The sequence below is a fragment of the Rhamphochromis longiceps genome, linkage group LG2 (assembly GCF_057381845.1).
Source record: "Rhamphochromis longiceps isolate RC_006_pf linkage group LG2, R_longiceps_female_GT1.1, whole genome shotgun sequence".
NCBI classification, from domain to species: Eukaryota; Metazoa; Chordata; class Actinopteri; order Cichliformes; family Cichlidae; genus Rhamphochromis; species Rhamphochromis longiceps.
The window spans coordinates 35509345-35527542 of NC_140558.1; the positions used below are offsets into that span (position 1 = coordinate 35509345).

Genomic DNA, 18198 nt, shown 5'->3' on the forward strand with positions numbered 1-18198 from the left:
CTGTTGAATATAATTATTAGCATTGAATAATGTGAGTGGGATGAGATGAGATTTGGTGGGAGGTGTTTATTTGCTAGTCAGCTATAGAGAAAATGTGGGTGTTATCTCAACTTTTCCAGCATAGATGCACAAGCATGAGGTGTTTGTGCAGATTTGCTTTGTTGATTTTTCTCTAAACTTCAGTCTTGTTGTTTCTTCAGATGCAAACCTAAACTGTGCTGCCATGTTCTTTTATAGAGGAGACACTTTCTCTTGGCAACCTTTCCAAACTTGTTCAGTCTTTTTCTAATTGGAGTATCATGAGCTTTAGCATTTAATATGTTACATGCTAACTGAGGACTATAGAGTCTTAGATGTAGCTCACCACTTTTTGTAGTGTCTCTGAGCACAGTTTGCACAGTTTGACCCAAGGTGAATTTTCTGGGATGTGCCCTCCCACAGATTGGCAGGTGACTTTCCACTCGTGAATAGTCTTTCTCACTATGCAACAATATACAATGGGCCTGATGAAGCTTCCTAAATTGATGGAAAGCAACAACTGACTCTCTACGGTCATTGTTGATGTGTGTCATCCTTAGCATCATGTTAATACTCACCTTAAGGCTCCAGACCAGCAAAGTGCCATAACCTCTCCTCTTACAATATATATATATATATATATATATATATATATATATATATATATATATATATATATATATATATATATATATATATATATATATATATCCCAATATAGTATTTATTTCCCTTATTGCATCTTAAAATCAAAACATTTCAGAAAATAAATGAGGGAAAAAGTGATTACGTATCCACGCCAGGCCTACTGGTCAGATATGACTTTTTGAAATACTGTCACATTAAAAAAAAAAAGTTTTCAAAGCAGAGCAACCTGCTCTTGAGACAAACTGTATCCCCTTAAGTTTATTTGTTTAATTTATAGAACGCAAAGTCCGTGAGAATGAACCCAGCACGCAGACAGTTTTACAGTCACTATCTGCGTTTCTTGTTTGTGTTCTTCCTCTTCAGAGCCAGTATCCACGCAGGGAGGGCTGTCCGCCGGGCCGGTGCCTCCTCCCCTGCCGCTACCAGATGCACTTCACACTCCTGCTCTGTCACCGAGTCCTCATCTGTAGCTGCTGAGTCATCCTCCAAGTCTGAAGTGTCCAGATCCATGTCTGGAGGTTCTATGGCCACCACTTCCTCCGCAAAACGAACCCGGCGGTTCTCCTCCACTCTCCTCTGAACCGAGAAAGAAGCACGAAACACAAAAAAGTTACAGAGAATTTAGCATCTGATTAAATATTACAGAGACTGAATGATTTCCTCAAGTTTTTTCAAATCATTTCATTAATTTTATTTGTGGATGTTGACATTTTAAAATTTCCAACCACAAGGAGGCGCTGCGATACACACTATCTTACCCTTTTATTCACTGTCTCCATTGAGGACTCCGACTCGGGGGATACGGGGTATTTGAGGACACCATGGGGCGCTCGAGCCAAAGGATTAAAAGCAGTTGGGGAGAGAGAGGCTGAATGAGAGTTTAGGGTGTATAAGGGTATTACGTTCTCGTGCTCTGACTCTCCTGTGTCAACCATCATCTGGCTGCTCGTAGGATTCAGTGAAGACATGTCCCCTTCTGTAAAACAAAAGAGACAACTTGATTTCCTGAACAGCCACCAAATTAAATCGCTCAAACAATAAAAACTCTTTAATAATAACTGATCATTAATGTTGCTGTTGGAGTATTAAGCTGTTCTGACCTCTGTCTGTCTGCTCTCCATCACTTATTTTGTCGGCTTGAAGCCTGTCGTCTCTCCTGTCAGCCGACTGATGCTGTCTCTTTCTGTTGAGGGTGACTCGGCTCTTCAACGCCTTGTTAAGCGGATTTTTTGTAGACTGCAAAGGACAAGAGAGAATGGGAGAATCACAAAGTTGTCATATTGATAATATAGATATTCTTTTTTATATTAACTGGATGAACATGAGATATTTTTTGTTTATGAATATCTTACCACTACAAATGATGGAGGTCTTATTTGCTGTTCCAGTCTGCTCGCTCCAGACTGCATATGTGGGTAGTTGTGACCATCTTCCATTGCTTCTGAAGGGTCAGTCTGATGTAGTTTTCCACCTGAAATGTCCGTACTTGCAGCTGGGAAAGCATTAGGCAATGTTTGCGCCATGCTGAAATCTGTGGCCCGTGATGACTCTGTGCTCCTGAAGCTCCACTGGTTGCCCCCACTGCCAAGTTGGTTCAAAATCCCATTTGACAGAGTGCTACTGTGAGGATTTAGTTGGTTTGGGGGTTGGCCCATTGGGTCCTCTAATGGTCTCTGATTTGCTGATGAGGATGAAAGGCTGGGACTGAGGAACTTAGCCCACTCTTGGCCCTTAGTGATCTCTTCCAGCAGACTGAATGACCCGAGGCCCAATTCAAAGTCACTGGCAGGTCTGAAACGGGACAAAATCTTCATTAAACTCAAAAATTCAGTATACAAATCCCATCACTACCAACAGCACAAAGAGATTTTTATTTAAAATAACCCAAAATAACATTTCAGAGTTCACTCAGATGAGGTGTGATGTTATAAAAGGTCCTTGAATACAGTTAGCTCCATAACTTTGTATTTTTGAGGTTTTACCTCTGTACATCACCACGGTTGATTTTAAACAAACAATCAACACATTATTAGAAAGAAATTGGCATTAAGTTTTTAGGAAAGGGTCATTTTTATGCATAGAGGTTCAAAATTAATGAGACAACTGACTGACAAGCAGTAGAGGCCTGCTCCCTTGTTATTTTATGACAAGTGAAGAAAGCATAATATCTCAAACTGATTCAAAGTGTTAAAATTGCATTTTATTTTTCACTGTACTTTTAAATGAGTCCCAAAGAGATGTCTGTGCAAGTGAGGGAGGCTGAAAAACAAAACAAAATAAACATCTTAGAGAGAGCAAAAGCTTCAGCAGTGTCCAAATCAACAATCTGTTTCATTCTTATAAAGAATGAATACAGTGGCCTCCTTCAGCAACACCGAAATGCCTGAAGGCCCTAAGGAGACAACTGCAGTGAATGATGACAGAATTATTTCCATGGTTAACAAAAACAACTTCACTCAACTCATCAACTAACCAAGTCAAGAACTTTCTCAAGGAGGTAGGTGTATCATTATCAAAGACTACAATCAAGAGATGCCTTCGTGAATAGAAACAGGGGGTTTACAACAAGGTGCAAACTACTGATTACACTCAAGAGCAAGAAGCCCAAATTAGACTTTGCCAGAAAACATGTGGTTTTGAAAAATTCTTTGGACCTTGCACCACAATGATGGAAAGAGAAAACTGTGGAGAAGGACAGAAACATCTCATGATCCTCATGAGTGTACCACATCATCTGTCAAACATGGTGGAAGCAGTGTTACAGTATAGGCATGTACAGCTGGAGCTGGGTCACTGGTCTTTATTAGTGATGTGACTGCTAAAAGAAGCAGCCGGATAAATTGTGAAGTGTGCAGGGCTCTACTCTCTGCTCCGATTCAACCAAATGCTCCAAAACTGATCATGACACTGTTTCATGGTGCAAATGGAGATTACAATCATACTCCAAAAGCAACCCAAGAGTTTCTCAAGGCAAAGACATGGGTATTCTTTGATGGCCAAGTCAGTCACCTGAGCCTAACAGAGGATGCTTTTCAGTTACCAAAAACTAAACTGAAACCAGAGAGACCCACGAACAGCTGTAGGGGACTACGGTAAAGGTCAGGCAGAGCATCGCAAGGGAAGAAACACAGCATTTCAAATCAAGTCAAGTAAATGGCCTGTATTTGCTTTACTTAGTCCCTTAGGACCCCAAAGCGCTTTACACTACATTCAGTCATCCACCCATTCACACACACATACAGGTGATGGCAAGCTACATTGTAGCCACGGCTGCACTGGGGCGCACTGACAGAGGCGAGACTGCCGGACACTGGCGCCACCGGGCCCTCTGACCTTCTGACCACCACTAGTAGGCAACAGTGTCTTGCCCAAGGACACAACGACCGAGACTGTCAGAGCCAGGGTTCGAACCGGCAGCCTTCCGATTACAAGACGAACTGCCAACTCTTGAGCCACGATCGCACCAAGTGGCTTTTATTGTCATTTCGACCATGTACAGTGGTACAGTACAGAGTGAAATGCGACAGCGTTCCTCCGAGACCCTGGTGCTACAGTGCAACACTAGACAGAACAGGGCAATATAGACACAACACAGTGCAATGGAAATGTGCAAAATGCTGAGTATTGTGCAAAAGTAACTTGGTGTCTATAGGGGTGTCTGCACGTGTGTGTGTGTGTGTGTGTGTGTGTGTGTGTGTGTGTGTGTGTGTGTGTGTGTGTGTGTGTGTGTGGTTAATATGAGATACTACATATAAGTGCTTGGTAGTCACATGCATGAAGGTGTGCGTGTGTGTGTCAGTCCAGTCACTGAGTGTTCAGGAGTCCGACGGCTTGGGGGAAGAAACTGTTCCGTTGGTCACTGTATGCAAATAATTTTAATCCAAGTATTAAAAACTGAATTTATATTTAAAATTATCTTAGTACAACCAATTACTTTTGATCTCCTGAAATTCCTAAACAGCTAATGCAACATTTTTGTAAAGCCCCAGTGTGCAGAAACAAAATAACAAAAATTGTCATTATCCAACAACTTTAATGAAAGAAATCTCTCAGCAGATTAAATTCTTAAAGTTCTGTTTGCTCCTTGTCCAGGCTGTCCTGGAGAAAGCTTTTGTCAATACACAGAAAATGTCCTATTTTATTTGTTTACCTTACTGTGGTCTTCTTGTAAAAACCAGACATGCCTATAGTAGATAGTAAAAGAACAGGAACTTGTGTTTATCTGTTCTTCATTACTGTATAATGAATGACTGTGGGGAAGGTCTTTATCACTAGAACAAGCTGTAAAGTTTATGAAAATACAGTTAAAAGTCAAAAATGTATGCCCTACTTCACATTTTCTTTGCCAGTTCGATTCTCACCCACGGGCCTCATGTTTGACTAAATTCTATTAGCAAGTATTACTGTTTAGTCCACTGCGCCATAGAGCTCTACTGTTTCCCTAGAAATGTAGCCATATACATAAAACACATCAATGACACACACTGTGGCAGTAGTTTACAGTAGTTTACAGTAGTTTACATGGGCCTTCATGGACCAACTAAGCTTACAAGCTAACTCGATACAACAGAAATGCTGACCAGAGCAAATTTTATAAACCTTTTTTGTTGTTGTTGCTGCCTGTTGTTATTTGTTTTTAGCCCCTGAGACACCACCAGTCAAGTATCAGATGTTTTTATATGGCTTTAAGGCTTGTTTTTATCTTTTGTCGTTGGTCAAATTTGCAATTTTACCATTTCTAAGCTATTTCATATTCTCTACGGCCTACTTTTCATGCTCTCATTTCCAGCAAGTAGGGCTCAGGCAGCATTTCCTGTACATTACATATACTACAGACCAGTTTTGCACCACTTCTACATCGCTTGATTATGTTTTTGTAGTGTTCCTTAATCTTCCTCAAGATCCAGCTAGCTAAGTCTACCTGTTTTAGGAAATTACAAATCCTTCAAAATGAAAGCTACATATATGGGAGTTATTTTAATTATTTATGTCTCTAGTAGGAAAAACATAAAGCAAACAAACTTGGCTTCGGTAAGCGAGTATCTTTCCATCTTGTGTGTTAAGTCCTAATGAGAGAATCATTCTTTATGAGTTACTTGCTGTGTACATCTGTTTCCTTTAATAGCAGGTTATAAAAAAAATCTCATTGTACACAGCATGAAAGTTTGTAATGACACATGCTGTCAGTGACAGGGTGTGTTTGGCACTTCAGACCACAGACACACATCAAGGGTAAAGATGTCTGATGGCTGGAAACATCTCAAATGCTTCACATATCTTACTGCTGACGTTTCAGAGCAAATAAAGCCAAAAAAAAACTGTTCGGCTTTCAGTTTGTGCCATGCTGCTAGAGTGCAGGTTTGGATGTATTTGTGCAATTTAGGATCATTTGTGTGCCTGTTACCTGATGTGGCTGTCGTTAGTGGCGTCCTCTGTGCGTGCAGGAAGCATTTTACTGGCTCCACTGGTGTCCAGTGAACGGAGGGTCCTTTCGTCCTTATTTGACGCATTGATGAGGCTTTCTGTAACCTGGTTTGGGTGTGAAATATGCGTGAAAAAACAAGTTGCAGTGTCACTTCAAGATTTCTTTTTTTATCATTATATAACAAAACCACACTACTCACCTCAGGTTCCTCCCCACTCTTCTGGTCTCCTATGCTTCCTTCTTCTTCTTTTCCCTTTTTTCCTTGTCTGTCCTTCCATCGCTCCTTGAGCCTCTGCGTCCACCTTCTGGTTTTATTCTCAGATGATCTCTGTTTCCTCCTCACGCTACTGTTTGTTGTTTTTTGACTGTCTGAGGCAACCTGCGTATCTTTGTTTTCTGCCATCGCTCCAAATCCTCCATTTCCTACAATTAACGCTTTATTGTCTTGACCTCCTGCGAAAGGGTCTGTGTTTTTCGCGGCCCACAGGTAGACTTTAGGTTTAAAGCCCTGCTCCTGGTTCTCATTCACTCCCATGCTTTGGGCAGCATCTGTGTTAGGAGGCATGCTTCTTTTCATTGCAGAATTGCCAAAACTCCACTTCTCACTATCAGTCCTCTCAAAGGAAGCATCTTTAAGTGATGTGGTAGGAAACAGCTGCCCTGTTACTGTTGGGGCGATCGCAGGCTGTGTCGCCTGTCCCATAACCCTGCTATCACCAGTGTCACCAACACTGTTGTCTTTCTGGGAGGGGAAGGAAATAAAACCCCTGTCCACCCCACCTCCATGACCGGGCTGCTGTAGATGACTAAATTTGAAGTTAAAGTTGCTGTCTGCAGCAGGGCTCCTGACCTTATTTGAAGGGATGCCATTAGTACCTGGGCTGCTGTTTTCTGGTCCAAGAGTGTGCCGGTGCCCCTGGCCCTCTCTTTCCGACTGCAGCTTCAGTTTCTGCAGCATGGACTGCAGCAGGGCCTGGGAGTCTGCTGGATTAGGTGACTGAGACATCTAGTAACACAACCTCTAAGTCTTCTAAATCCAGAAGTCGCAGAAACGCGTGTCAACACCACAGTGAAACTGGATACACAAGGACGGACTCTATGCAAATAATATAATTCGTCGCTTTACAACCAGCATGACAAGAGGAAAAATACCTTTGTGTAGAAGATATCACTCTTTGGTCCAGTTTTTGTTAGAAAGACACCTGTTATGGCTGCTTTCGCCTTTCTGAATAATCCAATCCCTTTCCATGACAATGTAGTTGCTTCATAGCAAATATGAAGAAAGATCCACCTCTTCCAGTTAAATGTCCATAGGTACAAATCCTTCTTCTTCTTCTCTGTGTAAACTGCTGCTTCTTATGCTGCCTCCACTAATGCTCAATCCTCAAGAAGAGCAGCAGAAGTCTTCTTCTGTTGTTCTGCAACAAAGAGATATAAGCTTTTGGTGTTTTTTCCCTATTTTCAAAAGTCTCTCGCTTTTACTAAATGCCCATAGTTCCATTACACTACTGGTGTTGTCGTCACACCTCTTCTCCAGCAGCCACTTATATCACTGGTAATGGGAGGAGAGACTGTGAATGGCTGCGTTCCTCAGATATTACAAACTGAAGCAGACCAACAAGAAAGACCAGTAAGGTGAGATAATTGTTTGCTGACTCTAACTCTCTCCCACTGTGTGTATTTCTGCCCATCTTTGTATTTTGCCCTCCCTTCCTTCCCATTTCTCTACTTGTAACGCTTGCTCACTCAAGTGCACACACACCCTCTGTGACCTGTAACTGATAATTATAGGGCGTTCTTAAGAGCAGCCGCTATGAATGTGCCTGCCAAATTAAAGATATAGGAAAATGTCTGCACTGAGCTTTGCAATAACCCATTTTATATCAACTCTGTGAAAAATGCTGTCACAGAGGCCTTTGCTACTGTTGTCGAAATAAAGTAATAGATTCTCCAAACATGCAGTGTACTTCAGCTTGGAGAACACCATGCAATCTTTCTTATAGGTTTGTTAACCACCAGCTATACTGTTCTCCACTGCAAGTCATTAAAAAATGCTGCCGCCCTGATAAACTTTTAACTGTTTTAATTATATTTCAGCCAACTACTATGCATTTAAAAGCACAGTAATTGTACTGCCTTCTTTCTGACTGAAGGTTTAGAGTATAAGATTAAGTAGGTACACTACAGTACTTGAAAAGCTACTTTCCTATTCTGACATGAACTTATTTAATAATTATCAAGTTGCTAATCATTAAGTAAAGTTTATATAACAATTAGTAACAATGTACATCTTTATCCATTACAATTATACCTTTTTTTTTTGGTTTTTCGTCACGCTATCTTTATATATTTCTAATCCGGACGATCATAAAAAACCAGCCCCGAAGATGCAGTGAAGAAAAACACAAGTGGCAGAAATGTTCACTTAGAAACTAAGTGCGCATGTGCAGCGTCAAACGCACGCCCCCTTTAAGTTGCCGTGTATCTGATTGGTCCGCACTTTGTAAGCGGGCAATGGCGGCGTAAACAACGCTGATATCGATGAAAGAGACACTGCTTAACAGAGTAAAATAAACTTAGACTGGAAATAAACGGAGTATGCTTTCGGTAGGAAGATTTGCTCTCGGCGTGGAAACGATTAAAACGCCGTCTTGTGTACTTCTCGGTGATGCTTAGCCGCTCGTTTTGGCTAACTTTTAGCCAAATGTGCTAACTTAGCGGAAAAGTGAGTTTGCAGAGATGCACTGTATCGTAACGGGAGGAAACGTGAAAGGTAGCAAACATTTCCTGAATATTAAACACAGTCTCTAACTAGAACATGTGTCATTGATTAGATGTTGCTAATAATTATCTTGTGTGTGTTTGTTGGTGGGTGTGTCTGTACCGTCCAGTACTGGCCAAAGCCGTCCATTCTCTGTCCAGGATCGGCGATGAGCTGTATGTTGAGCCTCAGGAAGATGGGGTGAGCTGTTCTGACACTGACTTGCACACCATCACTTCCTCTTACAATGCAGATAGGCTTGTTGCTTCCTGTGGGTGCACACTTTGCGTCAATGAAAAAAGTTGATTTGTTGGTCTCTCTCTCTCTCTCTCTCTCTCTCTCTCTCTCTCTCTCTCTCTCTCTCGTGTCGTAGCTGGCCCTGCGGTCTGTGAACTCCTCTCGGTCGGCTTATGCTTGCTTCCTGTTCGCACCACTCTTCTTCAGCAGGTGCAGACTACATGCCTGTGTTTATAAATGGCATCTTTGTGTGAGAGAAAAAGAAAGCGTGTATATGAGTGAACTTCTGCCTTTTATACCTCTGTTTTTCTGTGCAGGTACTCCATTACTAGTGGGGATAACTTCCGCTGCAAGATGGCAATAAAGGTGTGAGAGAATTAGATAATCTACTGTTTTTCAAGGCTTTATATAGTCTGGGTGTGACATTAATTACATTTTAGTAGATAATGTGGTTCCCAAACTTTCATGATGACATAACACCCAAAGTTATTATAGAATTCGTTTCTTATCTACAACAGTTATGATATATCAGAGGTGTGCAACGTATTGAAGGCATTTAGGTTCCAGTTACAATCTTGTGAAAAAGAGTTCCCACAGGTCTTTGTTACTCACAGTTAGACCTGTGAAATTAAGTACACCCCATGATTCAGTAGCTCGTAGAACCACCTATAGGAGCAATCACTTGAAGTTTATGAGTCGCTCATATTGTTTCAAAGTAATCGTTTTCTGTTTGACTTCACCAGTGTCTCAGATCATTGTCTCAGAGTTTTGGCCTACTGTTCTTTACAGTGTTGCTTCAGGACATCGCGGTTTGCGGGCATTCATTTATGCACAGTTCTCTTAAGGTCCCACCTCAGCAGTTCAGTTGGGGACAGGTCTAGAGCTTAATTATTCTCTTTTTCAGCCATTCCGTTGTAGATTTGCTTTAGTACTTGGGATTCTTGTCCTCCTGCACGATGCTGTTTGGGCCAAGTTTTGGCTGTCAGGCCGATGTCCTCACATTTCAGTTTGGAATACTTTGGTAAACAGAGGAGTTCATGGTCAACTCAATGAGTGGAAGGTGTCAGTGTCCTATGGCTGCAAAACAAGCTCAAATCATCACCTTCTCACCATCATACCTGACAGTTGGTATGAGGTGTTTGTGCTGATATGCTGTTTGGTTTTCACCAAACAGAGGTGGTTTCTTCAGTTGCAGGCCTAAGATGTGCTGCCATATTCTTTTACAGCCAGTAGAGGCTTTCTGCTGGCAACCCTTCCAAACAAGCCAAACTTGTTCAGTCTTTTTCTAATTGTACTGTTGTGAACTTTGACATTTGACTGCTAACTAAGGCCTGTAGAGTCTGAAATGTAGCTCTTGGATTTTTATTTTTTATTTTTGCAGTTTCTCTGTTCACTGCACAGTCTGTCACTGGTGTGAGTTTGCAGGGACGTCCACACCTGGAAGGATTGACAGCTGTCTTGAATGTTTTCCACTTGTAATTGTCCTCACCGTGGTCAAATTATTTGGAAATCGGTTTATAACGATTGTCAGATTGCTTTGCATCAACAATGGCTTCTTTAAGATCACTGCTGACATGTTCCATCCTTGGGATTGTGTTAACACACACCTGAATGCTCTAGACATGCAAACTACTCACATTTTGAATTGGATTACAAGCCCCTAGCAGTAAGACTGTATTTAGTTTATCTCAGGATTGCATAGAATCAGTCACTTGACTGTCACGGATCTCAATAAACATGCTTACCAAAGGCCCCTCAGGCAGGTTGTGATAAGTATCACTTCAGTTACTTTTCTTTTGTTTTCTAGTCTAGTTTGAATTCTTTTTAAGCTCACAGTTCATTTTAAATAACTACTCTGACCTTGCATTAAACCCGAAAGTCCCATCACAAAAAGTTCAACCACTCGATCACAAAAGATGTATTGAAACTAAAGCTGCCAGTCTGATTTTTGTCTAATAGTTTGGTCAGGTTTGCATTCATGTGACCACTACCAAAATGTGAAAAATGTAAATTTTAACTTTCTCTCTATATATTTTTTTCTCCTTTTCTCACTGGTTTACATTAATTCTCAGTCGCAGTTTGCCATGTTATGGAAATGTGGCTGATAGTTTCTTGATTACTTTGATTTTAAACATACTAAAGATAAACATCATACTTTCTCATAATGATTTTTTTGTTCCTTGTTTTTTTTTTTTTTTTGTTGCTGCTGCTGTTTTTCAAATTAACTGCATGATGGCAGTACTTGGGCCTCCCTGATGTAACTACAGTTAGGAATAGCAGATCTTATTCTTGGGATTGAGAGCGTAGTCTTGTATCTGCTGACAGCTTCAAATGCCTCCTTTCCTGTCGTGTTACCACCCAACGGTTGTGGTTATCTGTGTTCAAGTTTTGCAAAAACCTCACAGCTTCCTCGTATTAACAGTTGTACTTAGCAGTTATATTAGAGAGTGAATTGTGTGTCACTTGTCAGAAACAGCAAACATATTGATTTAGATACCATTTGAGTGTGACTAAAATGTTGATTCCTGTTGATTGTACCAGAGTGTGTCATTGCATATTGATAAGCATTATTTCCCCCCTGTGTTTCAGAGTGTACAGTCTGTGTTCAGATCTCTGACAACTTTGGAGAAGACGGTGGAAAAGTGTCACATCGATCTCGACAAACAGAAGGACCGTCTCACCTTCACCCTGCACTGCAAGCACGGTATCAGTGATTCACTTCATTATCAGATCATTCAAAGTGTTTTCCATATATGATTTAAGAAGGCTTACAACTCATTCAGGCATGTAGAATGGTGCTGGTTTCAAACCCAGAGGTGAGGGAACACATCCAGTTCTTACATTACAGGGCGATCGTGGCTCAAGAGTTGGCAGTTTGTCTTGTAATCGAAAGGTTGCCAGTTCGAGCCCCGGCTCGGGCAGTCTTGGTCGTTGTGTCCTTGGGCAAGACATTTCACCTACCCCCTACTGGTCTTGGCCAGAGGGGCCGATGGCGCGATATGGCAGCCTCGCTTCTGTCAGTCTGCCCCAGGGCAGCTGTGGCTACAACTGTAGCTTGTGTGTGAGAGTGAATGCTCGAAAAGCGCTATATAAATGCAATCTGTTATTATTATTATTATTATTATTATTATTATTATTATTACATCCTTGCATTGACCTACAGATAAATATAAGTGTTTATAATTCTGTATTTATAATATAATTATTTATCATTTATAAGTCCACCAGTACTGCGGAACCCAAATATATTAGAGATAAGTTCACTGAGTACAAATGTCAGGCCTGCAGGTCACTTAGTGCTGCACAGAGCTAAAACAAAACTTCTATAATCTCTTTGAAACTTAGAGGTGCCTCAACTGTAGCTATTTTAAATGAAAAACTACCCTTTTTCATATGGCTTTTACATGTATTTATTAAACTATACAGTACTGTGCAAAACTCTTGAGTCACTCCTTGTTTCTTTATATTTTGCTAATAAAAGAGGAAATAGGTGCAGTGATTTATTGAAACATGCAAACATACATGGAAATACAGTAAATCAGGCAAAAACTGTTTAATTGTAACAAGTTAGAAAGTCAGTATTTGCTATAAGTATCTTTATTCTTCAACACAGTCTGAACTCTTTGGCAGCTTTCTTGGTGTGTTTTTAAGTAGTCTTCAGGAATAGTTCTCCAGGCTTCATTCAAAGGTCTTATTTGGATGTTTGCTACCTTTTGTTCCGTTCTCTGTCAAGATGGTCCCACACTGCTTTAATAGTTTTGAGGTCCGGGTTCTGGCGAGCCCAATCCACGACTGAGAGTGTGTTTTTTCTATCCAAGTATGCTTTAACGGCTTTGGCAGTGTGTTTGGGATTATTACCATGCTGAAAAATGAAGCCATTGCCAATCAGACATTTTTTAGTTGATATTGTGAGGTGGATAAAAATCTGATGATACTTTTTTGGGTTCATAATTCAATTCAGTCTTAATTATATAGCAGCAAATCATAACAACAGTTGCCTCAAGGCACTTTATATGGTAAGATAAAGACTACAATAATACAAAGAGAACAGAGCCTGGGTCCACAGAAGAGGGGCCTAAAAGTAAGCCTGCTGTCTGAGAACAGCAAGCTCTAATGGGGTGATATGGCACTATAAGGTCATTAAGATAAGATGGGGCTTGATTATTCAAGATCTTGTATTTGAGGAGCAGGATTTTAAATTTGATTCTGGATTTAACAGGGATCCAACGAAGAGAGTCCGGTATAGGAGAAATATGTTCTCTCTTTCTAGTTCCTAACAGCACTTTTTCCACAGCATTTTGGATCAGCCGAAGGCTTTTCAGGAAGTTTTTAGGACATCCTGATAATAATGAATTACAGTAGTCCAGCTTAGAAGTAATAAAGGCATGAACTAGTTTTTCAGCATCACTCTGAGACAGGATGTTTCTAACTATTCTATTCCACAAATGGAAGAAAGCAGTGGTAGATATTTGTTTAATATGTGCATTGAAGGACATATCCTGGTCAAAAATGATTCCTCACAGTGTTACTGGAGACCATGTTAATGCCATCCAGAGTAAGAATCTGTCTCTGATTTTTGGGCCGAGTACATTAACCACAGTTTTGTCTGAATTTAGAAGCAGAAAATTAGAGGTAATCCAGGTCTTTATGTCTTTAAAACGTTCCTTCAGTTTAACTAATTGATGTGTATTATCTGGCTTCATGGATAGGTAAAGTTGGGTGTCATCTATATAGCAGTGAAAATGTATGCTATGCCTTCTGATGATACTGCCTAAGGAAGGGAAGCCCGTGGAACTCCATAATTAACCTTAGCATGTGAAGAGGACTCTTCATTTACATGAACAGATTGGAGTCTATTAGATAGATATGATTAAAAAACAAGAGTCTTAAATAAATATCAATAGCACTGAAAGTAGCAGTAATGTTTTGAACGACTTTCATTCGTGAAGAAATTCATAAATAAAAGTTGTAACCATTATAGAAAGATATTATGTTTCGAGCAGCTCCAAACCATGACAGAGCCTCCATTGTATTTTACAGATGGCTGTAGACACTCACTGCTGTACCTCCTCTGCATATAATGATGATTATTTGGACCAAACTTAGAGTCATTAGTTCATAAGACCTGATGCAGCTGTCACAGTTATTGTCTAATTTCTCCTGACAGCCACATTTTTTGCTGATCTGACTTCAGTGAACAGTAGATGGATCAGATTTAGGGCCAGATGCATCTCTCAGGTCTTGTATGAGGTCTTTGCTGGATTTTCTTTCCTGTTCTTTCCATGTCTTAAGCCATGACTGTTCATCCACTGTGTATACTTTGGCTATTTGGGAATCACTTTCATGGAGCAAAAATGCGATTTTATGCCTCTCAAACTGTTACCTTTGGCATTTTTCATAGATTCAACTAAAGTAATGGGAATCTGTTACAGGCTGCTAATAACAAAGTGCCTAAAGATACAATTTAAAATGAGTTATTTGCTAAATTATCTGTTAAAATACACAGATTGGAAAATGCTCAGGTGAAAGCACTGGACTGAAAAAGGAATGAAGAAGAAGCCAGAAGACCTTCAGAAGGCCTGGAGAACTTTGGTCAAGAGCACTTAAAAAAATGGGACTTCTACACATTAATACATATCGGATTTTTGTGACACTTTGAATCCATAAATTCTGATTTCACATCAGTTTATAAATAATGTTTTGCGTCTTTTTATTTTATCTTCTGCCTGTAAAGCAACTCTTTTAATAACCTCTATAAACAAGTTGTTACATTGTACTTTTACATCTTGTTTACATTCACATATTTTGTATTTAATGAAGCCCATCGTGCTTTCATCTCATTGCTTTCTATTTGCTCACAAACTTGACGTGATTTTTCTTTACAGGCCTACTGAAGACACATAACCTGTCTTTCCAGGACAGCGAGAGCCTGCAGGCAGTGTTTGATAAGGACAGCTATGCCAATGTATTCAGAGCCCAGCCCAGGTCTGTAAAAATCTTTCTTCATAGTTTATTTTGCAAATCATGACAATGACAGTCTCCCACTTGCTTTTAATCTTTTATTTCCTTGTACTTGATGATGACAAACACTGTGTAGCTTTTTTTTAACACCAGGAAAAACATTTTTACATTTCAGTTGGTTGATTAAATGAATAAATAGATTTAAATAGTAAAATATATTTTAAGGGAGGTGTAACTTTGTAGCTGTAGCTAGATTTGATTTCTCTTGTTCTCAGGCTGCTGGTAGACACAGTCGTCCATTTTCCTCCATCTCTGGACGAAGTGACTGTGTCAGTGAGTGATGAACGGATGTGGGTCAGGAACCATGTGGAGGAAGAAGCAGGTGACAAGACTGATATGAAAAAGTTTCGCCAGCGTAGTGGTAAAGCAGGAACTGACATCTAATAATGCCATGCATTGCTATGTTTTAAAATCAGCTTTTTGTCCTCTTGTTTTTCTGCTCTCTCAGAGGCGTCCAAAGCCATGCTGACCGAGCTGTGTTTGGCTTCAGACGAGTTTGATCATTTTGCTGCCCAAGCTCACAACAGTGTGACTTTTTGTCTGAAGGAGTTGCGGGTGAGAGAAACTATATAGGGAAATCACGAGAGAGTTGCGTAAGTTAGTTTGGGAGGGGGAGAGAGGTGGTTATCAGACCAGAGTGTGAAAGAAGTTATTTGGAGACCAGATGAAAGCACTTACAAGATGTTGTGGTGTTCTTGTAATGCTTGCATAGTTTGCAAAGTCACTAACTAGTATCTCTCATTCAGGGTTTACTAGTGTTTGCAGAATCAACTGGCCTCCCTGTTTCTATGTACTTGGACGAGCCGGGCAGGTGAGCATCGCCACCTGTGGGTTATTTTTTTTGATTACTTGTTTCTTCCTTTTTAATAACATAATTTTTTTCTGTGTCTGTTTGTGTGACAGCCCTGTGGTGCTTTCAGTAATGGACAGTGTCCTGGAAGGAAACTTTGTGCTGGCCACTCTTTCTGATGATCCCAGCCTTCGTAAAAATAACAGCAAAGGGTAAAAACGAAAAAACATATTTTTGTTGACTTGGGACGTTTTTTTCTCATGCTTGTGAGCAGGAAGGAAAATGAAAACAAAACTAGTGTACCCTTCACACAATGGCTTATTAACAGCTCGGTGACAGGCAGGAAATTCTAAATGTTTACCCTACTGCGCCACCTGGTGGATCAGAGTGTAAATGAAGACAAATGCTGGAGGAGCCCATTTACATTTCATACTCGACATTTCCAGTTGTTGGAAATGGATTTTTATTATTTGCTCCAGGAGTTTAGACCAGGTTCTTAGTCCACCAGTTTGAATAAACTCTTTAAAAAAACTGTGTTTATTCAGGTTTTCACATCTTGTCATTCTGAGGCTGAGAGGCTAAATCTGGAGAACTCATGTCACAGTTAACAGCTGTTTGTAGTTGCATCTTCACACAATAAATGCACTCAGTATATTTATGGGAGTGAAAAACTAGAATGCCGTAGGCTTAATTGTTATGATATTGAGCTCTAAAATTGAAGCTGGTTAGTCATGTTGATTTGTTATTGTTTTGCAAGTCCAGAAAATCAAACGGTCACCATGAAGGTCAAAAGGAGCAAGAAAAGCTTTTTTTTTTTTTTTTTTAATCTTGTGTGTCATCTTTCTATCTGACTTGCACTCCAAACCGTCTGCTCCACCCCTCAGAGCTCCACCCCCTCCCGATGACTTCATGAATGATGACATGGACTCATATCTAATCGCCATGGATACCAGTATTGCGCCAGGTCCCTCAAACACAGGTCCACCCCCGCCTTCATTATCTGGTGACACACGTTCAAAACGGCCTGCAGCAGTCAGCCACAAGGCAAGGATTCTCATCGAGGAGGCAGAAGAAGAAGAAACAGATGATTTAGACAGACTACCTAATAAAAAGGTATGCCTTAGGTTTCTCAGGCGTGTTAACAGGCTGTGGATTCACTTCAATGAATCAAAAAGACAGAAGTAAAATATTCTCGCACATACAAAAAGAAGCAGATTCTTTAAAAATTGAGTCGTCACAACTGTCCACATACAGTCCTCACGTGAAAAAGAAAGTATACGCACGCTCTTTTAATTTAGTTTTATGTGTCAGGCTGTAACAAAAAAATCAACTTGTTCTTATTAGGTCTTAAAATTAGCTAAATGCAACTTTAGATTAATAACAACTCATGAATTATTATCATTACTTACATGTTACACACAAGCAGTGCGTGTGTGTAACTAAATATATCCTCACTGCTTCCACAGAAATTGAGTGTGAAGATAAATACAGTAGCAGCCAAGTGCTGCTAATCAAATCCACTTGATTAACTGATTAACAGCAAGTGTGTTCACCTTTATAAAACCAGAGGTCTGGTTGTTTTTCTGGTCTGGAGCATTCAGGTGTTTGTTAATGCAGTGCCAGGGAGGAAAGACATCAGCAATAACCTTAGAGAAACAGTTGTTGCTGCCCATCAATCAGGTGAGGGTTATAAGACCATTTCCAGTCAACCTGAACTCCATCACTGTACAGTGAGGAAGATTATTCACAAGTGGAAAACCTTCAAGACAGCTCTCAGTGTTGTTGGAAGTGAAGGTCCTGGCAAATTCACCCAAAGGTCAGACCGTGCAGTTCTCAGACTCTATGGGCCTCAAGTTAGCATATCAAATGTTAAGGTTTATAAGGGTGTGATTAGAATAACGCTGAACAAGAATAGCTTGTTTGGAGGGTTGCTAGGCGAAAGAAACAATCCTCTCTAAAAACATGGCAGCACACCTTATGTTTGCAGAGTTGCTTCTGAACAAACCACAGAAACCTCTGGAACAAAGGCGTGCACATTTAAGCAGATATTTAATAAAAAAATAAACAAGTGATTGAATGTTTGTATATGCTCTCAAATTAATTAAATATTGGTATCTTAACATTTCGATAAATTGTAGTCTTTAATATATTTCCCTTGTGTGTGATTTTTCTCACAGTTTCGGTCGCTCTTCTTTGGATCGGTGCTTCCCCCGTCGTCTCAGTTGAGCACACAGCCGATGACTTCTCAAGAGGTGCTGGCCAGCGACAGTGAGGAAGAAAATTAAATAACTGCAGACT

At 40.3% G+C, this 18198-nt stretch overlaps 2 protein-coding genes across 2 annotated transcripts; one reads left to right on the forward strand and one right to left on the reverse strand.

Moving 5' to 3' along the window:
• Positions 1-716: 716 nt before the first annotated feature.
• LOC146677759 (uncharacterized) lies at positions 717-8618 on the reverse strand. The gene is made up of 6 exons (XM_085425927.1): positions 6291-8618; positions 6071-6195; positions 2019-2457; positions 1767-1902; positions 1425-1642; positions 717-1242 (listed from the first exon to the last, which is right to left on the reverse strand). The coding sequence occupies exons 1-6, from the start codon at positions 7095-7097 to the stop codon at positions 994-996; spliced, it is 1974 nt and encodes a 657-aa protein (XP_085282053.1). The 5' UTR covers positions 7098-8618; the 3' UTR covers positions 717-993.
• rad9a (RAD9 checkpoint clamp component A) lies at positions 8619-18189 on the forward strand. The gene is given in 13 exon segments (XM_085425997.1): positions 8619-8864; positions 8983-9053; positions 9226-9299; positions 9407-9455; positions 11679-11793; positions 14975-15074; positions 15326-15432; positions 15559-15665; positions 15857-15921; positions 16014-16112; positions 16388-16399; positions 16785-17013; positions 18078-18189. Coding segments are annotated over 13 exon segments (1170 nt in total). The 5' UTR covers positions 8619-8830; the 3' UTR covers positions 18186-18189.
• Positions 18190-18198: the final 9 nt, after the last annotated feature.